Source organism: Pinus tabuliformis, chromosome 8 (genome assembly GCF_031772625.1).
Source record: "Pinus tabuliformis cultivar Carrire ecotype Pingquan chromosome 8, CPIR1, whole genome shotgun sequence".
Taxonomy (NCBI): domain Eukaryota; kingdom Viridiplantae; phylum Streptophyta; class Pinopsida; order Pinales; family Pinaceae; genus Pinus; species Pinus tabuliformis.
In genome coordinates, this window is record NC_142294.1 from 1,107,525,387 (window position 1) to 1,107,550,507 (window position 25,121).

The 25,121-nt window shown below is 38.4% G+C and overlaps 1 protein-coding gene across 1 annotated transcript in view; it reads right to left on the minus strand.

Annotated features, from left to right (window-relative positions):
- Nucleotides 1–332: 332 nt before the first annotated feature.
- Nucleotides 333–25,121, minus strand: part of LOC149239227 (golgin family A protein) — an 85,982-nt gene continuing 61,193 nt past the window's right edge. The window contains exon 3 of the mRNA XM_089373353.1: nt 333–848. Coding sequence (XP_089229479.1) covers nt 675–848 — 174 coding nt within the window. The 3' untranslated portion in view covers nt 333–674. The remainder of the gene's footprint in view (nt 849–25,121) is intronic.

Below are 25,121 nucleotides of genomic sequence, written 5' to 3' on the forward strand. Positions count from 1 at the left end.
CACAGGTGGTCAGTTACAAGGCACTAACCCTATTAAATATTCCCGAGATGTGCACTTCAAGGGTATTAGTAATTACACAACCCATCCTATCAAAATTATCAGAGATATCTCCGTCATACACATCAACTGCAAATGACTGATATTACAGTGCAATAAAAGCAAAATAAAATACAGATGTAGATGTTTTCTTAGTTTTCGTTCAAATCTTTGTGCTGATTCTGATCATGTTCTTGATCATCTTGTTAGACATAAGTCAAAAGATCATAAAGGCCCAGCATGCCTTTTACCAAGTATAACACATGAACTGAAAAATTGAATGTCTGAGATCAGAGTAGCCATAACACATGAATTGAATTAAATTGAATGCTTGACATCAGTTAGACATAACACACAAATTGAATTCATGAACTGGGAAAGCGCCACCCACTAAGCACTGGATCTACCCCCGACTGCCAGCCATTGTTATCAGAATATGAAGTAATATCATTAGTAGAGTACAGACAACATGAATCCAATAAATGAGCAAAAGCACTGTAGAGGAGTGGATTTGGAAATTCAAATAACTAAGAAAAAGGGATGCATTCTTGTAGGAATGACGGGATGTTTGAGTAAGCGGCATCTAATCCCTTAATTATTCACTCTCAAAAACAGGGATCATGCATTGTCATGACAGCCTACGGATTCAACTGGACTGTTTCTTTATCGACTGATGCAGGTTCCACAGCCTCTGCCATAGAAATATCAACATTATTTGAGTCCTCATTTGGTGGCACAGCAGTTTCAGTACCCTGGCCCTCCTCTTCAGCTTTTCCAGCAGCCTCTTTTTTTTGTTCTTCAAGCACAGATACCTGCATCACTGTTGTGTTATAGGCCTCTATTGTTCCAGCAATTTTTCAATACATCAAAAATGATACAAAATATTACAGTTCTAGGAAATGGTGCATTGCTAAATTGAATGATTGTAAATATTTCATATCAGATTAAATAAGGCTATTTCCACCAGAGGTTTTACTTTGTTATCTGCCAACCACAAACAAAGTACTTGGTGGCCAGCAAAGACAAAGAATGGCAGAATTATTTCATATGTGAATACATGCATCCACCAATGTGTCAGTGAATAATCAAACAGCATAAATTGCTAGCCCTCAATGTGTTGGACATGCACCAGGATAGAAAATACCCTGATCTATTCATGGATAGGACATCAGAGCATGTAGATGCTATTTTTCACAGAAAAACCCATACGAACTAATAGGATTACAATGTAAAGGACTCTACATGTTAATACAAGTAGCTAAAGAAACAAGAAGAAGCTGGGAAACAGTAATTTTGGATTTGAAAGCCAAGATAAGTTGCTTGTTATGCCCTTTGATTGTGATTAGGATATAGTACACTTTATTTTATTTCCTTTCCTTGGCCTGCCAATACATTTCCAATTTTAAATTTCAATACCATCTAAGTAAAATTCAACATTAGAAGCCCAAGGGGTTAGCTCAACCAGTGGTTGCCAATGTTGCTGGACATTTGGCTAGTTCTGTGCCAGCAGGTGCGCAGTTCAAATCCCCCTGGGTTAGGTGCACTAGTCTACACTGACAGGTTTAATAGAGAAGCCATCCACAAATGTGGGGAAGCATCCCATAGGTTTCCCTAGAGGTTTTCCTTGGGAAAGAAAAAGGAAATTCAACATTAGTAGGTTTGATTTAGTGTTATACTGTTCTTGAATTCCCTAGATCATGCTGAACCTGAGTTCACTTCTATGACGTGGTTTTATGGGAATATCAAATCTTTCATGTTTTTTTGTTCCTCATCCAGTAAATATCCAGCATAATTATTCATGAAAGTACTCAAGCCTGGAAGAAGGGTCATCTACACTTTAAAAGGCATCAGCATTTGAGTAATAGGAACAGTGGACCAATGCTATATTCAGATGCATTAAGCAAATTATAATCATTAACAATATCATGCCTAAAATAGATGGAAAGGGAAGAATGGGAATAAAAGATGTTTGCCACATTTGAAACATACAAGCAAAACACAATCATCATTTCCATCTGAGGCAAATAAAGAAACAGCAATGAACAAAGATAAAATAGATTAACTTATCTCAAGAACAGCAGATTAATATATTGATATTATGTTGAGGGAATGATAGTGTAAAAGTTGTTAGTCAGGATTTTTACCAAAATGGATGTTTTCGGAAGAATATGTTTGCATCATAAACGAGTTCAACTGGTTAGCATGTAAATTCTAAATAGTACTTAAAACTGTCCTATAAGTTAGCAAGACTGCAACAAGAACAGGTAGAAAATTAGAAATCAACCGACATATTAATCAATCAACTGAATAAAGGTGCAAAGCTCATCAGTGTAGCATATGAAATGAAGCAAGGTTGAACAGTTTGACTTGAGCTGTACAGGGATTAACTAACATAGAACAATCTTTACATGTGAGTATGTATGTTAGATATAAAGAGACAGCTTTTCGATGTTTGACACTTTAAGAGGGAGGAAATGAAAATTACTCCCATATACTATTCTGCAATCCTTTAGAGATACAAGTCTGGCAAATATCCCAAAACCACAATGTGTTGATGGTTGTATGGGTTGCACCAGAGGTTTGGCTGATATAATATGTATGCACAAAGGCTTAGTTCTGAGATCAGAAATGGATGTTGTACCCTCATATCCCAGTCCTTTTGGTCTGACCATCCAAATCAATGTGCCTGTATGTTGCTGTGTTCTGGTAGACAATTATACTCAATTCTGATTTTTTCAGTGTGCCCAGAACTGCCTCCCTTGGCTCTCTGGGCACCAACTTCAAAATTTCTTCCTCCATTCCAAGTGAGATCTCCCAGCAACACAGTCTGTCTTGGGAAGAAAATATATGATCTATGGATGGATACTACGGTGGGAAAAATGTACAGTCACCACTATTCACAATTTCACACTCAGACTTGCATTAATTTACAGAATTCATTCATTACTTCCATTCACACACCACTTCTCAAGCAATATCCTTTCCATGCTGAGACAACTAATGTGAAAAAAAAAATGATCATTAACAGCATGCAAACAGCATTAACATAATTCTGTCTATCCAGATGTACTAACAGATTTTATGCTACAATCCCAGGTATGAATGGCAATCACTGCTGAGCTAATTACACACAAAGTCAAAAGCATTCATACCATCGAGGCATTCTAGACATTAATTGTAAACATTCGAAATATTTCCCAAGTTACTCATTGCCTTCCAGTGATTCATAATAGAGATGAATAAAAGAAATTAATAACGTGTTATTAACAAAACAGCAAGAATAAAAACTTATCTTTTATTAAATTGCCCACCAAACCACTCAACTTCCACCCAAATGTAGGCACTCTGAAGCGCACAAATATATATGAAATAAATATATATATATATATATATATATATATATATATATATATATATATATATATATATATAATGAATTGAATAGTTGAATGATCAATATTACAATAGGGCCCCCGTTATGAATACCTAGGTGGAGTTCCTTTAAAAAAGACATGTCTATTCACTAATTAATTAATTATCATTTGTTATGTTTATAATATTTCCGCCTTCTTTAAGAAATGCTGTCCTCAAAGTGAAGCAGGAATTTCTTGGACAGCAGCAATATATGTATAAATAATTTATTAAAAGATGAAATTACTGATGATGATTCTTACAATTGCGGATGCCTGGCTTATATACCGCCATGGACCAATGTTGCACGAAGCGGGAGCGAAGCGGAAGCGCGAAGCGGAAGCGCGGAGCGCGGAAGCGTCATTTTCCAAAAATCTAGGGAGCGAAGCGTCCGCGGAAGCGTCTGCTATATATATATATTTTTTTATATTTTTTTGCATTTATACTCAAAACAAACATCCCAAATACCAAATTAATTGTAGAAGACATGAAAACATGCATATTTTTGCATAAATCAAGATAGATATGGCATCCATGATTCCATTGTAGTTACTAGTATGTACAACAATCATCTATATTCTAGCTATTACAAACATACATCAAATTTTGAAGCATATTATAAAACATAAAACATTTAAGCATATTATAAAACATAAAACATAGAGCATATTATGATTTATCTAGCAAGTGAGCAACTGTCAACATTTGTCATGTCCAAAATTCAAATAATAATGTTTACAAAATATGTCACTTGGTCACCGCCAAGCCAAAAAGGTTCAAAATTCAAATTCACAAGTCTACAAGTCTAATGAGTAATCTATGACAAAAAGAAGTAGATTGTGAATATATCTACTAATCTCTCCTCCTTCCACCACGAATAGAACGTGATGGCGGGCCTCCACGTGGTGGCAATGAAGAAGATGGTCCCTGTGTAAGTCGTGGCACTGGAACTGATGAAGAAGAACCTCCTCTAGTAGAAACCAAGGGACCAGATGGGGGTGGGGGTGGTGGCATATCAACACCCGTGTCATCATCCTAGAATCGCTCAAAAAATTCATGCAAACAAAAAACACTAGTTAACAAAAAAATTAAAAACATGAATTCTTTATAAGGGAAAATTGGAAAATTCATACCACAATGGACATACCTGGATAAGAGAATCCTCTAATTGCTCTAGTCGCAACACTCCATCCTCCAAATTGGGCTCCTCTGGATTCTTGTCCCAAGTCAACAAGTCTTTATTAGACTTTGCATCTTCACAGTAATGGGACAACAATCGCAAGTTGTAATGAACATAAACCAAGCTCTCTGCCCGGTCTAAATTCAACCTGTTCCTTTTAACACTGTGGATGAAAGAATAAGAGCTCCAACACCTCTCTGCAGAAGAAGTGTTTACCACCTGTGATAGCACCCGCAATGCCAAACTCTGTAGAAGTGGAGTAGGCCCTCCATGCATGTTCCACCACTCAAGAGCAGAAAAATTCTCTCGATCTTGAATTGCATGCATGCTCGAAAATGGACCAGTGCTGCTCGTATAGTTGCTCACGTGTCTCCGTACCAATGCAGCCTCCTCCTCATCAGGGATTAATCTACTCAATGCAGCCATATATTTTTCGTGAACCTCTTTATCTTGGTGTGGTCTTCTCCTGACTCCCCCCCAGGTGCTGGTTTTGAAAGCCATGATGGATGATAGTATTTAGGTGTCAAAACATATGCTAATGCATGCAATGGAACATTTAGGCTATCCCATCGTTTTACCACCTCTTCACGAATATATTTGTACAAGGTGGTATCTCTAGGCTCAACAATGTCTTTAATCTGCCCCAACATGCTATCCATTTGCTCATACACCTCCCCAATTACTGGTCGATCTGAATCTGCAAACTTGATCATGTAATAAATTGGTTTGGTGAATTGCAAAACATATTTAACCTGTGACCAAAAGTAACTGTCAAGAACAATGTCCTTGACTTCATTAGCACCATCTGTGTCATTGTTAATTTCATCCCATGTTTCAGCACACACCAGATTAGTTAAAGCTTGTCTCACCCTCACTAGCCGCCTAAAGGTGAGGTAATAACTAGCAAATCTTGTCTTTGCAATTTTAAGCAATTGCAACTTGGAGTAAGTGCCATAGAAGTAGTTTACCCTTGTATGCCCTGTGATGAATTTAATGAGCTGCTTCCCTTTCCTGTAAACCTCAGCAATCCACCCACAATCTTTGTGTTTCACAATATCATGCATCAAAAGGTTCAATGTGTGAACCAGGCACCCAGACCAAAAGATGTGTGGATGAGTACGCTCAATAATTTTTCCTGCTAACTTACAATTTGCTGCATTATCTGTGATCACTTGAATCACATTATTCGGACCAACATCTTTGATTGATTTCAATAGGAGATCTGCAATGTTTTGTGCAGTTGCACTGATGGAGGAGGAGTCATGAGATGCAATAAATACTGCACCACTAGAAGAAACACCAAGAACATTTATCAAATGTTGGTTTCTAATATTTGTCCACCCATCTGATACAATGGATACCCCATAATCCACCCACTCATGTGTAAAACGTGTCAAAGCTCTTTGAACCTTAGCTTTTTCTCTTTCTAATAACACTGTTCTAGCTTTCTCATAGTTGGGGGCCTTGTATCCTTTTGGGGCTTCATTGATGGCCTTTACCATGTCTTGCCAATAGGGAGAGCGAAGCACATTGAATGGTACACCGCAAGCACAAAGAAAACGGACTATCTTTCCATCCACATCATCCCTCCCAGTAACATTAAGGAAATCCCCTATTGTTTTTCTACCTCCAGAGGTTGCAAAAGTACCATGAGGAGATGGGCAACTACCAAATTTAGAGGTTGCACTTGATTCAGAATGAGTTTTTTGTTTCTTGTTTTTTCCTTGTGCAGCCATCTCTAATTTGATGTATTTTTGTCTTTGTTCACTTGAAATGTTTGGGCAAATGTTTACCCCCACGGAACCCTTTCTTTCATCACTGTCTAGCACCCCACAAAGATGCCTCCTCAGACGGGTATATGAACCCGTATATGGTTTTCCTCCATGACAACCATGAGGGCACATCCATTTGTAAGATCCACCACCCTTTCCCCCTTCAAGTTTGGTCACAAAGGTCCACAAGGGATTTGATGTACCTTTCCCATCTTGTGCTTCAGTGTCCTCTTCAAGTTCATCCCCTTCCTCTTCAAACCCTTCCTCCTCATCATACATTGGGTCACTACTATTAGGACCAAGTTCATCCCCTTCCTCTTCCCCTCTATTCCTCACCCTTGCCATCATTAAAACCAAGAGTGGAATGATACATAGAAGCCAAAAGAACACCATCTTGGAATATGGATATAGGTGGTGGACAACCTGTAAATAAAGGAGCAAGTAGAAACAATGGGAAAGAGTAGGAGAGGGAGGAGAAAAATACAATTTTTTTTTCAAAAAAACAAGGGAGTTTGGGGTTTGAACTTACCTCTTTAGCTCTTGTAGATGAAGTCCTCCAAGCTCTTGCTCCAAGCTCCTCCTCCTTCTCCTAGCTCCTCCTCCTTCTCCTAGCTCCTCCTTCTTCACTCCTCCAAGCTCTCCTCTCTTCTCCTCTCCTTTCCTCTCTTCTCTTCTCCTCTCCTCTCTTCTCTTCTCCAACTCTCATAAACTCAAAGTGAGAAAATGAGAAGAGAATGGGGGCTTTATTCTTTTCTAAAGTCACCCTAGACTCACCCTAAACCAACCTAACCCACCCCCTCATGCTAGTTAAGACTCAAGTTAAAACAAATTAAAAAAAAATCAAGTTAAAAAAATGATGCCGCGGGTTGCTTCCGGAATCGCCTGGGAACCGTGCGGGTGGCGTGCGGTTCCGGGCCGGAAGCTTGGCGCCACCCCGTGCCCGAACCGCCCTCGGATCCGCGGTTCCGGGGTGGCCGCAACCTATATGGCAGGAACCGCGTCTAAAAGACGGAACCGCGCCCCCTCCTCCTCAGAATCGCGATTCCTAAAGGGATTCCGGGACGGTTCGCTCCGAACCGCGGTTCCGGGTTTGGATCCTCCGGGGGGGGGGCGATTCCTGCAACACTGCCATGGACACCCTTTGGGGAAAGGGCATGATCTTATGATCGTGCCCTTTCATCTAATTTAACTGAAAATTAAATAATAACCTAATCTAACTAATTTTTTACATAACATTGCCTTCCTCTCGAAAGAATGCTTTGTCCTCAAAGCATAAGTAACGACGGATGTTGTTGAAGAATGATTCATTCTCCCAGAAGGCGTCTTCTTCGGGTAAGTCCTTCCACTTGATCAGATATTCCAAGATGATCAAGGTCGCACATTTTAAAAGGTCTTGGATTAATCTCTCAAGTTTTGTTTTTTGGTGATGTGGATATTGGTATGGCTTGATGTTGACAGGGTCTGACCCTGCCTTGACTTCTATTGTATGCTCAATTTCCCTATTAGGCGGCATCTTCATAGGTAGGTCTTGAAATACTTTTTCATGCTTCCGAATCAAATCTTGTATCTCTGGTGACTCTTCTCTGGTCATATTTGCAGATAACATCTCTAACTGGTGACATTGTACTACATAAGCGGGTGCTCCTTTTCGACTTAGTTTCATCTGAGATGATGATACAACTTGATTTTCTGGTGCTTCGAATCCGTGTAGCTTGTACTTCTGACCTCCCCATTTGAATTTTATAAATTGTACTTGATGGTTGGCGGCATAAGTACCTAAAGTTCGTAACCATTGGATACCTAAGACTACATCTACTCCTCCTAACGGTACCGTGAAGAATGGAGACTCTAGATTAAAGTCTTGAATCTACAAATTGACCTTATGGCATTTCCCTACCTTTTCAATCTTCTTACCATTAGCTACCATCACTTTCATGTTTGGTAAGGGAAATTAAAAGATATTGAGTCTCTTTGCCACGGTTGCATCTAAAAAATTGTGTGTGCTTCCAGAGTCGACGAGAACCACTACGTCGTTCTTCTTTATGTGTCCTTTTAACTTTAAAGTCTGAGGTTGTGATATACCTGTAATAGTTGATAATGATACTTGTGGAATACTTCCATCATCTAGTTCTGGTGAGAATTCTGGGGCGTCTTCTATGTCTTCTATGTCATAATCTTCACTGTTTGAATCATTGGTTGCTTCACAATTATATAGGTTCTTTGGTTCTTTTCCTTTAGCACATCTATGTTTGGGGTCCCATTTCTCACCACAACGTTTACATTTACCCTCTTTTATCCTTTGCATTTCCACATTAGATTTTTCATCTTCACGACGATGTGGTGGAACATATCTTGTATTATTTGAGTCCACATACTGGGGTATCCTTCATCTTGCATAAGCTTTTTCCGCTGTTGACCAAAATATTGGTTCGGATTTCTTTTCGGTTGTTTTTGCTTTTCGTCTTGCTACTTCTATAGATGTAATGTCATGCATCTCAAGTTTTGCTTGTAAATGGGTTTTGAGTCCCGAGATGTATGACTGAATTAGATGAGATTCTGATAACCCAGGTACTCGTGTTACTAAGATCTCCCATTCTTGAGTGTATTCATCCACACTTCCTGTTTGTCGTAATTTGATGAGTTTTGAAAATAATTCTTCTTCCTTTACACCTTGGAATCTTTTGAAGAATGCATCTTTAAATTTTCTCCAGCTAATGACGTGTGTTGTCTTTTTCCACCACATATACCAGTTATATGCTTCTCCTTCCATTTTCATGGATGCATGCCTGAGCTTTTCGTCATCGTCATTGATGTCATATATCTCAAAGTATTCTTCTGCTTTATTTATCCATGCAACATTGTTTTTTTCGTTTCCATCGAATTTAGGCATCTCGACTTTTGCCCTTCGCTGGTATGTTGCTACTGGTTGAGCGAAAAAAGGGTGTTGATTGGTAAAGTTATCCCAGAGTTGCTTGTTTGTAAAGGTTGTGTTACTCGCTTCTTGGTGGGGTGTCGCTGATTTTTTTGGGGATTCAACTTTGTCATGAGAGTCTGTGGACTTAGTTGAATCTGACGAGATGTGTTCTTGATTCTCTTCACCTTCTTTTAGTAGTTGTTCGGGTGTACAATTCGACCTTTTACACAGACTTTTCAGCATTGTTAAGACCTCTCTGATCCCTGCTTCTGTCTGGACATGGTAATTTTCCATCTTTATTTCTATTCGATTCGTCGTATCTTGAAGATTTTTGATTTTGTCTGCTTGCTCCCCAAGCTTGCTCTCGACTTCATTTAATCTTTTACTGACCTCGTCGTGGTTGTTATTTATCTTATGCTCTGCATCCAACAACCTTTTTTGGAAATCCGCCATTGTCATTGTCGACATTGAGCGGGTTTGCGGAGGCGTGTATTTATTTGCCAGCTAAAATATTTTTCCTCCCCCTATTTTTTTTTATTAGCTAAAATAATTTTTATACATATAAATTTTAATTAATTAAATTAACTTATATATATATATATATATATATATATATATATATATATATATATATATCTTTTTAATTAATTAAAATAATTTTAATTAATTAAATTAATTTTAATATATATATAATTTTTTAATTAATTAAAATAAATTTAATTAATTAAATTATATATATTATATGTAATATATAATATAATTAAATAAAGTTACGTAATATATATATATATATATATATATATATATAACATATATATGAATTAATGGTATAGCTATATATTATATATATTGTATATTACTCCCAAACCGTCACGTTGGCTGACGGAACCCGTTGATTCTTGGCGTTCGTTACCCGAACAGTCGTGATTCTTGGTGTTCGTTACCCGGATGGCTGGTGAATGTGGACAGGATTAATAACCGCACACCGCACAGGAATAATAAAACGTGAGCTTACAGCTGGTATGACGCAGCCTTCCCGCAGAGCCCACGCAGTCAGCCAGTATGACGCAGCCTTCCCGTTGACTACAGTGGGGAAAGAATGTAGTGTTTGATGAAGGAGAAGACCGAAAGCTGGACAGAACAGAAAAACAAGTGGTTGGACGGTCGGGGACCTGGACGGAGTAGGGGTTACACCGGAACTAGACGGAACAACGCTGTATGATACGGTTGTTGGACGAATGACAATAGCGTTGGACGGATACAGGTGTATGAGATGCGAATGGCGTCCTAAAAGGTCTGTGCAGCGGGAGAGTGCCCGAGGATCAACCGCTCTGATACCAATGAAGCAGGAATTTCTTGGACAGCAGTAATATATGTATAAATAATTTATTAAAAGATGAAATTACTGATGATGATTCTTACAATTGCGGATGCCTGGCTTATATACCGCCATGGACACCCTTTGGGGAAAGGGCATGATCTTATGATCGTGCCCTTTCATCTAATTTAACTAAAAATTAAATAATAACCCAATCTAACTAATTTTTTACATAACACAAAGCATAATAAACAGGATTATTTCTAGTTGAGGACATTTCTATGGATGGCTTTTCTCAGGTTTTGACATTGTTCGCGCTTCGAGTGTTAGGTGAGGTTCTTGTATATTGTTGCATCTTCTTTTGAGATTGGAAACTTCAAATGCCATAAAAATTTTAGTGTCAACCTTACCAATTAAATTCCATGAGCTCTTCTTCAAGGTTTGTAGTATAACTTCCCAACTATATCAACCATTCCGCACCTAACACCATATCCATTTCTTCAAGTGGTAGAGCATAGAGTTCTGTTTGTAGTTCCAGTTCTTGTATTTGAATTGAAACCTTATGACATTTTCCCACTTCCTTGAATTTTTGCCCATAGCGACCTTAACAGTGAGGTCCTTGGCTGGGTACACAAAGAGATTAAGTTGTCTTGCAAGAGTAATATCCACGAAATTGTGACTGCTCCCATAATCTACTAATATTGTGATTTCTTTTCCTTCTCAGATTCCTTAGCGTATTTGGTTTCCTTTTTTCTGTAATTCCCAAACTGTTATGGATAGTACTCTTCTTTGTTAAATGAGGTGGAGTATATCAAACTATAGGAGGTTGGGTGTCGATTCTTTGTAATAATCCTTTGAGTTATCTACCTTAGGAGTTTTTTGTTATGCAGGTGATTGATGCTAATGACATTTTTGGTGAGTTTTCATCTTCATCAGTGCTCATCATGTTTCCTAACTTTTCTTCAACAGCAACCTGCCCTTCCTTCCCATCTATAATTTTATAGTGATATGTGTGGTCAGTTGCACATTTATGGCCCTTGGCCCATCTTTTTCCACATTTACAACAATTTTTTTCCTTCTTTTCCATTTCCCCCTCAAAGTTGCTACTAGAAGAGTCAGAGTCATTTTTGGCTTCATATCTATAAGATTTTTGGCCCATGCATTTGTGTCCCAATGTCCATTTGTCTCCACATAACTGACAATCACTCTTTTCATCGTGAATAGGTCTTATCAAATTTTGGTAATAATGATCTTTCAGATTTCCTCTCTATAGCTTTTGCTTTATGAAATGCATCTTCCATAGTTGTAATATCATGTAGCTTCAGCTCATTTTGGATGTGTGGCTTTCGTTCGGTAATAAGATAGAACCAAACATTATGTCATAATCTAGAATCTAGATACTCTCGTAGCCAGTGTTTCTCCTTCACATGTGAATTCACCCACATTCCCTTGTTGTTGCAACCTGGTGAGTTGTGTGAAAAAGTCCTCTTCTTTGATGCCCTGAAATCGTTTAAAGAATTCATCCTTAAATTTGTTCCAACTTATTGCATATGCTGATTTTTTCCACCACATGTATTAGTTGTATGCTATTTCACAAGGTTCGTCGAACTTTAACCTTGAGGTTCAAATTTTGGCGAACCTAAAAAAAAATTGAGAAAAAAAATTGAGGTTCGGTGAACCTCATGGAACCTCATAGCCATTGACCAAGTCCATAGATCAAAACGCATAACTTCATGTCACAATTCAAGCTTGTAATTTATCCTTGCAGTTTCCATGTAGCATTTTTGATGTTTACTGATGTTGATCTCTTACTATTTTATCCTATAATTCATTTTAAATTTATATATATATATATATATATATAGACGAACCTAATGGAAAACCTCATTCGAACCTCATCAGAAAATTCGAATTCAAATCAAACCTAATCATTGTCGAACCGAACTCGAACCCAAACCATGTGACATCGGTTGTATGTATCTCCTTCCCATTGCATGGATGCATATCTAATCTTTTTAGCTTTGTTGAACTAGGCCACACCCTAGTTTTTGTTCCCATCGAATTTTGATAATTCCAGTTTTGCTCAGGGAGGATATGCAAAGATTGGTTGCCTATATGGTTGCTATTGGTTTTGGATCATCATGCCATGAGTAGGCATATTTAATTGTAGATTTGGAGTATTATGCGGGGTTTGGTATGTGATGCGAGTTAGGTGAATTGGAAGTTTCAGAAGCATTTTGTTCTAGACAAGATGTGTTTTCTAATGTGACATAATTTATTATGAGGTTTTGCAACTAAGTGAATTGGTCTTTTAATTTTGTGTGATTTTTGTCGACCAAGTTCCCTAGTTTTGCTTGATCTCGTTGTATATCATCATGATTGTGATTGATCTATGATTCTAACTCCGCGTGCTTCTCCCTTAATTCCTTCTAAAGTTTCTTACATCATTCCTCCATCCTAGCCAACTTCGTACTAAACTTGCTCATATTAATTGTCCTGGTGACCGACAGTGTTTTTCAATCTATCTTGACTGATTTCTTCGAAAACTCCCTTTTTTAATTATGTGTGTGCTGAATATATATATATATATATATATATATATATATATATATATATATATATAGATAGTTCTTCTTTTTTTTAAGTTATCTATGTATACAAAAAAAAATTATCTTTGTAATTTATTTTTTCCTATATGATAGAATATACCATCGGCCAATGGTTTATTAAAACCACGGGTCTATAAACCACCAATAGTAAAATCAAAATTTACTCTTCCTTCCTTTTTCCTGTTATTTCCTTTTTATTAATCCTATTTTTCCAATACCATGCGTTTTCGAAATGCAGGGTGCCTTTCCACTAATAAATGTCTTTACAAAAAGACATGTCTATTCACAAATTAATTAATTATCATTTGTTATGTTTATAACACACTCCAAAAATGTAAAGGCCACCCCCAAACCAAGGCTATGAGACCACAAGCGTGAATTCCTATTGGCTAGCTCTGAACATTGTCACTTAGTCCAACCTATAATGCTCAGACAAGGAAACATCATTGTACTTCCTCTAGGTATAGTAATTCGTCTTCAACCAAACAAATTGTCCCCTCTCAGACCTGCACAACACTAGGAAAGGAGTTACCTTCTTTTAATTGCAGTCACCTAGGTAATCCCTTTTTCCCTCAATGCTCTTGATCCGGACTTATGCAAGAACGCGACAAAATACAAATATACACATAAACACAAAGATGCAGTAGAAATAAAACTTTGTTTCATTAATATCAAAGAACTGAAATATGCTTACATACAGAAATGGAAATAAACTAGCTCAGGTGATGGTAGTTTATCTCTGAGAAGAGATGTGGCGGCTACATGCCTCTGAATTGTGTTACAATGAGGCTTAAAGGCCTTTTTATTATTGAACATCAAGGGAAAACACTAAACCAATACCCTAACCCCAAGAGATGGAATGCCAAGAGTTTGTGGGCCCAGTTGGTGTTAGTTGGGCAGCCAACTTCTCAGGGTCATAACTTAGTCATATTATCTCTATTTGGCGTGTACGACACCTCATAGGAAAGATCTCTCCAGGTACTACAAGATTTGTCGCATGCCTTTTCCTACAACTACGAGCTTACTTCGAACCTCAAAAAAACATCGTTTAGGGGGTCAACATTGCTCCAGAAATTCAAGACCTGAAAAACTGCTAAAAATAGTAAATGTTGCTATAAACAAGGAAACTAAAACCGACTAGAGGTCCAGGTGGAATAGGCGGGTGGCCACCAATATCCACCTGGATCAGTCCTCCCTCCTTATGAAGCAATGGTCCCGACATGTAGAGCCTCCATGAGGTGAAGAAATTTTTGTTGAACCAGTCCTTGGTGAACCACTTGCCCTGGTGAAGGAGTTGGCCCGCTTTGACAATTTGATATAGCTAGATCCTCTGTTGGTGAGTGTTCTTGATCTGCGTGTCCATGATCCGATCAGTTGTGGCATGTTCCATGTAGTCTGGGTTTAACTCCGTTGGTGTGAGTTGTTCTGCAATGTCGGATGTGTCCAACAATGGTGGAAAGTATGGCCGAAGGCGGTCCACATTGAATATTGGGTGCAGGCCAAGGAATGGTGGAATGTTGAGCTCGAAGGCATTGTCCCCTATAACCTTGGTGATGGTGTACAGCCCATATTGGAGCGAGCAAAGCTTGCGGTGGGGCCCAGCGAGGTGTTCCTTCTATAGATGTAGTCAAACTTTGTCACCCACCTGGAACTTGTGTGGCACCCAACGTTGATGATGTCGCTACTTGTACTTAGCATTGGCTCTGTTCAAAATATGTCATGGACCTGTTGGCGGATGTGTTGAATGTGCTCAATTAAGTTGTTAGCCCTTTCAGCTTCAAACAGGACATGAGCTGAATCTGCCTGAGTCGCTGCAAATATTATGGCCACATCAAGGGGACATAGTGGTTGGAATCCCAATCCCACCTGAAAAGGGTTGTGGCCAGTTGAGCTATGGAGAGCTTTGTTGTAGTTGTGTTGGACATAGGGGAGGCTTTCATCCCATGTGTGTGGATGCTTCGAGTTGTACATGCACAGAATGTGTATGATCATCCTATTGACGACCTTTATTTGGACATCAGTTTGGGGTGGAAAGTCATGGACTTAGTGAGCTTGGTATCTAGCATAGTCCAGAGACTTGACCAAAATGTACTTAGGAACCTACTGTTCTGATATGAGATAATGGATTGTGGGATCCCAAAGTGTACCCACACTCGTTCAAAGAAGAGCTTAGCAGCGGCTTTTGCTGTGATACACTTCTTGCAGGCCATCAAAATGGCCATCTTAAAGAATTTGTCGACGACCACGAAAATGCAGTTGTTGCCATGCTTAGTAGAATGAAGGCCCAACATGTAATCCATGGAGATGGATTCCCAAGGTCGACTAGGAGTAGGCAAAGGAGTATAGAGGCCTTGTTGCTTGATGGACGGTTTGGCAATGGCACAAGCAGTGCAGTGGTACTTCCCAACATCTTGTCGAAGGTTCGACTAATAAAAATACTTTTGCAGCACTGCCACTGTTTTCTCTACCCCGAAATGTCCAGCGACCCGACTGTAGTGCAGCCCCAAATCATCTTGGCGCACTCGCTTGACAGAACACATAGGTGTTCCAAGTGGCATAACAGTGCATCCTGGAGGTGAAAATTTGGAACTTGCTTGTCTTCCAGGAGCGTCTAGTATGTGTTTCTGAATTCTGGGTCGCTCTTGTAAATATTTGGCCACCACGAAGTCTCGTGCCCACAAGAGTCTAACACAGTGATCAGCGCCATGACCGACAATCTGCAACATTGTTGGTGTTGCCCTTCTTGTACTTAATGTTCAAATGGAACTATTGCAAGTATGTGGACCATTTTTTATGGTGATCATTCTGCAACTCCCCATGTGTCTGTATGAACTGCGGGGGTCGGTGGTCTATGTGGATGACCGTTTCCTTCCCCATATGCGGGGGTCGGTGGTCTGTGTGGATGACCATTTCCTTCCCCATAATGTAATTCTTCCATTGTTGGCAGGCCTGCATAATGGAATACATCTCTTTGTCATAGGTTGGATACTTTCAAGCTGTATCTAAAGGTGTCTCACTGTGATATGTCGTTGGATGCCCCTGTTGAGTAAGAACTGCACCAATAGCATAGTTGGAGGCATCTATCTCGATCTCAAATGGTTGTTCAAGTCTGGTAATATGAGCACCAGTGCAGAGCAGAGGCGATGCTTCAACTCGGTAAACGCTTCCTGTTGGGATTCGAACCAAAAGAACTTTGCTTTCGCTCCTCCCTTGGTGACTTGACTCAAAGGCCAAGTGATATGAGAGAACCCCAACACGAACTTGCGATAGAAGTTGGCAAGACTCAGAAAGTTGCAAAGCTCTGTTAGAGTGGTTGGGGTTGTCCAATCCCAAATGACTTGCATCTGGGTTGGTGTCAAGCCAGGAGGTAACTCCACGAATTGAATTGTTTATTGCATTAGCCATATCACGAATTTATACATTAGTGGAGAGACTCCTGGGATTCCAATTCCAAGGTCTCTTGATTTTCTCAAATGCATAACTGACAATATTTACAATAATCCTTTCAGATTAGGTGTCAACATTCCCCCCCCCAATCTAAAGGGAGGTTGGTGAGTCCAAGCATCATTCTGAATCTTTCAAACTTTTCCCTTCCAAGCGCTTCGGTAAAGATGTATGCAATCTGCTCATTTGTGGAACAATGGCGTAGGTGAATTGTCTTGGCCTCAACATGATGTCGAATCTGATGGTATTTTGTATTGATGTGCTTCGTTCGATCATGGAACTTTGGGTTCTTAGCCAACTTTATTGCAGAAGTGTTGTCAATCAAAAGAGGGGTTGAATGCACTTGTTTCTCCTGCAAATCTTCCAGAATTATCCTGAGCCACACAATTTCCTTTGTTGCTTCAGTTGTTGCCACATACGTTGCCTTTGTTGTGGAATCTATTGGAACTGACTATTTGCATGACCTCTAGGAGACAGCTCCTGATCCAAGACTCATAATATAACCTGAAGTAGATACCTCAGTTTCTTTATCTCCATCGATGTCTGAATTAGAGTATCCAATCAAGCTGAAGTCGCCCACCTGTGTATACTTAAGTCCAAAGTCTTAAGTTCCCTTCAAGTACTTTAGAACTCTTTTTGCAACAGGCCAATGACCCTCACAAGGCTTTTGCATAAACCTGGAGAGGATTCCAATACCAAATGAAATGTCTGGTCCGGTAGCAGTCAGGTAGTTGAGACTTCCTACGAATTGTCTATACTTCGTTGCATCCTCAAATTCCTTTCCTTCAGTGGATGTGAGCTTTAAGTTTTGTTCCATTGAAGTAGTCAAAGGATTGCACTCAGCCATGCCAAACCTACTCAACAGATCTCTAATGTACTTCTTTTGAGAGAGGAATATAAGCTTCGGATGTTGAGTTACTTCAATACCAAGATAGTAGTGAACATAGCCCAAATCTGTTGTTTCAAAACCTTTCCTCAATTCCTTCTTTATGGATAAAATGTAGCTCTCACTGTCATTAGAAGATCATCATACACCACAAGATAGACAAATGTTTTGCCAAATTTCTCGACAAACAAAGTTGCATCATCAAGATCATAATGTTTGAAGTTGAGTTTCAGAAGATGCTCAGTTAACTTCTCGTACCAGGCTCACGGTACTTGCTTGAGGCCATACAAGGATTTTACAAGCTCGCACTTTGTGTTCCTGACCCTTCATAACACGTTCTTCTGGTTGGGACATAAATACATTCTACTTCAGATCTTCATTCAAGAAAGCAGATTTTACATCCATTTGATGGACTTTCCAACCGTTCTGAGCTGCCAACACAAAGAGTGTTCGGATGGTAGCCCATTTTGTTGTTAGGGCAAAAGTCTCCTCATAATCGACCCCTTCCTTCTATGGAAAACCTTTTGCCACGAACCTGGCTTTATACTTGTCAAGTGAGCCACCTGCTTTATACTTGTTCTTGAAGACCCACTTGCAGCCTATTGGTTTGGTCCCAATGGAGGTTCAACCAACTTCCAAGTGTCATTCTTTATCAAAGAATCATATTCTTTTTGCATCACTTCTTTGCATTCATCATGAGAAACGACTTCTTTGAAGGAAGTTGGTTCAAAATTTGTAGACAAATTCAATTCACAATCATAAGAAACATCCATATCAACAGGTGAATCAAGATTGTCTACATCACCTCCATTATGTTTGGTTGAGCTTCTTGTTCTTGTCTTTCCAACCTCATCAGGACGAACACTTTCAATTGTATTTGTCAGCCATTTCGGAGGACCTTTCTGAGATGGCCCAGGCTGCTAAGTCGACTGAGTTGGGGCTGAATCAAGATTTAGTCTCTCAATTCTGTCAATCACATCACTCAAAGTGTTATCAGTGGTTGGAGCTTCATGTGGGGGAGATAGTGTTTTAGAAGAAGATTTCACAAATTGATCTAGTATAGGAATCCTCCCTTCAATATGTGGAATCTCATTATCAAATTCTTGAAAATACTTTTCATGTCCGAATCTATCTAAGCGATCAAGCTGCCGCTCAACAACATTGTCAGTCTTGGAAGATTCAAGAAAGATCACATCTCTAGATATTATAAACTTCTTATTGATTTCATCATAGAGACGGTATGCTTTGGAGGTATATGAGTACACCAAGAAGATACACTTGCGACTCCTTGCACCGAGTTTTTTTCTTTGTTCCTTGGGTATCAAGGCATAACATGTGGAACCAAAAACCCCGAGATGCCTAGATCCATCTTAACTTCGGATCTACCGAGCGCCAAGAGGGATCAAATCTCTTGAGATGTTAACGTCTTTTATAGCGACAAGATTTGATTCCTCTCAGCGCTTGGTAGATCCAGAGTTAAGATGGATATAGATTGGAATAATATATATATATATATAGAGAGAGAGAGAGAGAGAGAGTTAGCATTGAAACATTTTATTTATAATTCATGTTCTCCACATTAAAATGTTAAAATATGCCCCCTCATATTTTCCTAGTATGCATTTATTTAATTTTTTTATTATTAATATTTTCTAAAATATTACATATCAAGACCATATTAAGCATTTAAATAATTATAAATCTCCCTCATACATTGAATTAGAAAGCAACTATTACTGAATAAGAATTATCTCAATCTTTCACTCTCTATATATGTTTCATGTTAAAATCTTACTCAACTTGTGTATTGAAATATTTTATTTGTAACTCATGTTAAATTTTTCTTTGTTATTGATATTTTTAAAATCTTATATATCAACTCCATATTAAAAATGAAATCAATTACACATCTCCCTAGGTAGGGAAGATGAAAATAGAATAAAATCTTTAATTAAAGTACATTATGTTTCTTATAAAAAGTAGATATAAAATTATGTTATTTAATATGGACATTGAAATATTTTATTTATGGTTGACAGTAAAATATTTTTTGTTATTAATATATTTTTGTTTTAAATACACATCATGTAATATCAATAATACTATTTCTTGTAATCTCCATATTAAGTAGTGAAGAAGTTACATTTCTTCTTTATACTATAAGTTAAATTAATTCTTTTACTTTCTGTTACTTTATATCTGTATATAAATTTATGTAAAATTAAGGTGCGAATTGAAGTATTTTAATTATGTCCGACATAATTTCTTTTGTTATTACTATTTTTAATTTGTTAATTGAAAGAATTATTTTAATATTTTTAAATGCCCTTTTCCATATTTTGTACGAGGCAAAAGTAGAAATAGAGATAATTTGGATGGTCCAAGTAGAACAATCAGCAAAACTCGATGCAAAGAATTGTACTTCCATGTGATAATGTTGCATTCTCAGCACAAGATTTTAATATAAATTTTCTTAATCTGGTTTAAAAAAAAAAAAGCGTTAGAGTATATCTTTTATTAAAATCTTCCAGCTCACCATGTTTGGAGTTTGGTTATAACATTAAAAGGGCTCTGAGACCCTAGCCTCTGCATTGCTAAGATCTTGATTGCGCACGCATGGCTACTACTTTGGGGGGGGCTTCGCCCCCTCCTCATGACGACACTGAGGCCTTAAGATCTGTCGGCCAGGCAGTAACTCTCCAAAGGCAGTAAAACTGATTCGTCTGATTATTCCATAGGTAGGTTATTGTTATATACATTAGGAGTGATTGTTCAGTTCATCTCCCGATGACTGTTCACATTCCTAATTTATTTATTACAAATTCCCCCAATCATGAAGATTAGGTGTCAACATTCCCCCCTTAATCTGAAGGGATGTTGGTGAGTCCAAGCATCATTTTGAATCGTTCAAGCTTTTCCTTTCCAAGTGCTTTGGTGAAGATGTCTGCAATTTTCTCATTTGTGGAACAATGACGGAGATGGATTGTTTTGGCCTCAACATGATGTTGAATCAGATGATATTTAGTATTGATATGCTTTGTTCGATCATGGAACTTTGGATTCTTGGCCAACTTTATTGTAGAGGTGTTATCAATCATGAGTGGAGTTGATTGTACTTGTTTTACCTGCAAATCTTCAAGAATTTTCCTGAGCCACACAATTTCTTTCGTTGCTTCAGCTACTGCCACGTATTCTGCTTCTGTTGTGGAATCTGCTGGAACTGATTGTTTGCGTGATCTCCAGGAGACAGCTCCTGATCCAAGACTCATAGCATATCCTGAAGTAGATACCCCAGTTTCTTTGTCTCCATCGAAGTCTGAATCAGAGTATCCAATCAAGCTGAAGTCGTCCACCTGTGTATACTTGATTCCAAGGTCTTGAGTTCCCTTCAAGTACCTTAGAACTCTTTTTGCAGCAGACCAATGTCCCTCACAAGGCTTTTGCATGAACCTGGAGAGGATTCCAACAGTAAATGAAATGTTTGGTCTGGTAGTAGTGAGGTAGATGAGACTTCCTACAAGCTGTCTATACTTTGTTGCATCCTCAAATTCCTTTCCTTCAACAAATGTGAGCTTTAAGTTTTGTTCCATTGGAGTAGAAAGAGGATTGCACTATGTCATGCCAAATCTGTTTAACAAATCTCCAATGTATTTCTTTTAAGAAAGAAATATGGATTTTGGATGTTGGGTTACTTCAATGCCAAGATAGTAATGAACATAGCCCAAATCAGTCATTTCAAAACTTTTCCCCAATTCCTTCTTTATGGATGCAATGTAGCTTTCATTGTTCCCTGTCATTAAAAGATCATCTACATATACCACAAGATGCACAACTGTTTTGCCAACTTTCTTGACAAATAAAATTGCATCATCAAGATCAAAATGATTGAAGTTGAGTTTCAGAAGATGCTCAGTTAGTTTTTCATACCAGGCTCGCGGTGCTTGTTTGAGGCCATACAAGGACTTCACAAGTTTGCATACTTTATGTTCATGTCCTTTCACAGCAAATCCTTCAGGCTGGGACATAAAAACATTCTCTTTTAGATATCCATTCAAGAATGCAGTTTTTACATCCATTTGATGGACTTTCCAACCGTTCTGAGCTGCTAGTGCAAAGAGTGTCCGGATGGTGGCCCATTTTGCTGTGGGGGCAAAAGTTTCCTCATAATCGACCCCTTCCTTCTGTGCAAAACCTTTTTCCACAAGCCTAGCTTTGTGCTTGTCAAGTGAGCCATCAGCTTTGTACTTGTTCTTGTAGACCCACTTGCAGCCAATTGGTTTGGTTCCAAATGGAGGATCAACCAGCTTCCAAGTGCCATTCTTTATGAGAGCATCATACTCCTTTTGCATCGCTTCTTTCCATTCATTATGAGAAGCAGCTTCTTTGAAGGAAGTTGGTTCAAAATCTGTAGACAAGTTCAATTCACAATCATAAGTAACATCCATATCAACAGGTGAATTAGAGTCATCTACATCACCTCCATTTTGTCGGTTTGAATTTCTGGTTCCTGTTTTTCCAATTTCATCAGGATGAACACTTTCAAGTGTCTTTGTCAGCCACTTTGGGGGACCTTTCTGAGATGGTCCAGGCTGCTCTATTGATTGAGTTGGGACTGAATCAAGATTGAGTCTCCCAATTCTATCAATTACATCACTTAAAGCATCATCCGTTGTTGGAGTTTCATGCAGAGGAGATTGTTCTTCAGAAGAAGATTCCACATGTTGATCTAGTATAGAAATCCCCCCTTCAAGATGTGGAATCTGATTATCAAACTCTTGAAATGATTTCGTTTTTGCGAATCTATCCAAGCGATCAAGTTGTTGCTCAACAACATTGTCAGATTTGGATGATTCAAGAAAAATTACATCTCTACATACAACAAACTTTTTATTTATTTCATCATAGAGACGGTATGCTTTGGAGGTGTTTGAATACCCTAGGAAGATACACTTACGACTTCTAGCACCAAGTTTGTTTCTATGTACCTTTGGTATCAAAGCATAACAGGTGGAACCAAAGATCCTGAGATGTTTTACCGAAGGAACATGTCCATACCACAATTCATAAGGAGTCTTGTTTCTTATAGCATTAGATGGACATCTATTCTTTATATATGCAGCACATAGAACAGCATCAGCCCAAAACATTATCTTTACATTTTTGAAGAAAAGCATGGATCGTACCATATTCAAGATTGTTCTATTCATTCTTTCAGCTACACCATTCTGTTGGGGATTATAAAGCACAGTTGTTTGATGTTTGATCCCATGTTGGCGAAGATAGTTTTCAAATTCATTTGATATATATTCTTTTCCATTATCAGTGCGAATAGACCCAATATGAGATTGTGCATCATTTTCAATCCATTTATGAAAATTCTTGAATGTTTGAAAGGCATCAGATTTGTTCTTCAATAAATAAACCCAACACATTCTGGTGTAATCATCAATAAATGTCATGATATATTTATTTCCATTTGCAGAAGGAACAGGCATTGGACCACATAAATCTGAATGAATGAGTTCAAGCTTCCTATGTGCTCTTGAATGTGAATCATGAAAAGACTGTTTGCTATGCTTTCCTAGAATGCAAGCATCACATTGCTTATGTTTCCTAGGAATTGTAGGCAAACCAGCAACACCATTTTTCTTCAATAAGCGGAGACTGTCATAGTTTAAATGTCCAAATCTAGCATGCCATAATAAACTTGATGGAAGTGTATTCTTCATGATGAGAAATATATGAGAAATGTTGTGCATGAGCAGAGGTTCCTTGCAGTTTGAGAAGTCTTTCTTCTTCTATTCCCCTCATGACAAGTGAGTGGTCAGATGCTTTTCTTACCTCAAGCTTGCCATCAAACATATGAATGGAGTGACCTTGCTGGCGGATGTGGACCAAGGACAGCAAGTTTCTCTTGAGCTGTGGGAGATATAGAACATGATCCAGAAGAAAGTCTGGAAGACCAGGCAGTTTAAGCCTGATTATGCCAAGCCCTGATGGCTTGATTTTTTGACTGATCTGCAAAGTATACTGCTCCATCAACATTGTCAGTGAAATCTTCAAAAAAATCTTTTCTATGAGTCATATGACAGGTTGCTTCTGAATCAAGCAACCAATCATTTTTCGAAGAAGCAAGTGAAGCATTAAACAAATCTTCATTTACTCCAATGTTACATTGTGCCTCAATATAGTGAGCGGATTCAGGTGCTTTACCTTTGTCTATATCATCAGTTTTACCTTTCTGCTGGTTTCTTTTCTGCTCAATTTTGTCCCATGGTAGCTTGCATGTAGAAGCATCATGTGATCCATTTCGTTTGCAGCGAATGCAATGCAGATCTGCCTTTTCTCCTTGAGAATGTTTGCCCCCTGCCTCTGAAGTCCTCTTCCTCTTTCTTCGTCCACCTCTTCCTCTTGTAGAATCTTGAGCAGGATGCTTTTCTTTATGAGCAAGGCACACAGTCTCTTCCGAAGATTCAGGGGCTGTCTTCTTTCCAAAGGCTTTCTCTTTTTCACAAGAGAGTCGAAGGTTAGATCTTTAAGATTTCCATTTGCTTGTAAAGACTCAAGATAATTGGAGTAAGTAGGATAGAGTGCCTTGAGAAAAGCAATAAGAGGGATATCCAGCTCAACCTTAGTGGATTTGATATCATGCATTATAGACTTTTACTTCAGATGCAAGAGCAAGAGGATCATTATTTTTCAGTTCAAGAGTGAAGAGTTTAATCATGAGCTGAACAACTCAAGTGCAGAATGTGAGTCATAGAGTTCTTTCAGCTTTTATAAGCTTCAAAGGCAGTTGAATATGATGAAATATGGCGACTTACTTCTTCATTTACAGATGTTGCGATTAATGCATAGGCTTTGTTGTTCTTGTTTTCCCAAATGACGAGCTCTTTGTCTGATGTAGGCTGCACTGGGTCATTGTCTGCTTTCGACACACACTCCTTTCCACAACTCATTGAAGATGAGGGTGTGTTTTATCATCCGGGATGTGTTTTATCATCCGGGACCATTCAGGATAGTTCTCCTTGCCAGTGAAAACTATTCCTACCATAGAGATGATTGAATGCATTCTGTAAAAAATACTTCTACTGATACAAAAAAAATTCTGCTAATATACAGTGAAATTGCACTCAAAAAGGCATTCTCAAAGGATTTCAAATCTCTTCCTTACGCTACAACTTTATGCATTATATTTTCTTCAAATCCCTCTAATGTTAGATAAAAGCATCAGCATACCATGAAAAAGTCTACAATGCTCAAAAATACCATGAAGAAGCCAACCTTCAAGATGCATTTGTCGTCATATATTCAAAGTGAAGTATTATAACCAACCAGAACACTGGTATCATGCTATGAATATAGTTATATGATCACTGCCCAGTGTTCTCAAAGTAGACCCATATGAACTATGCTAATAAACAGTTGTTTGATCCACAAGGAAGTATAACAGTACTCAAAGCACATATACCACGTATTTAGAGTAGATTATCACTATCCACAAATCAGAGATGAGCGCAGCAACGAATGAAAGTGAGACAGCAAACTGCT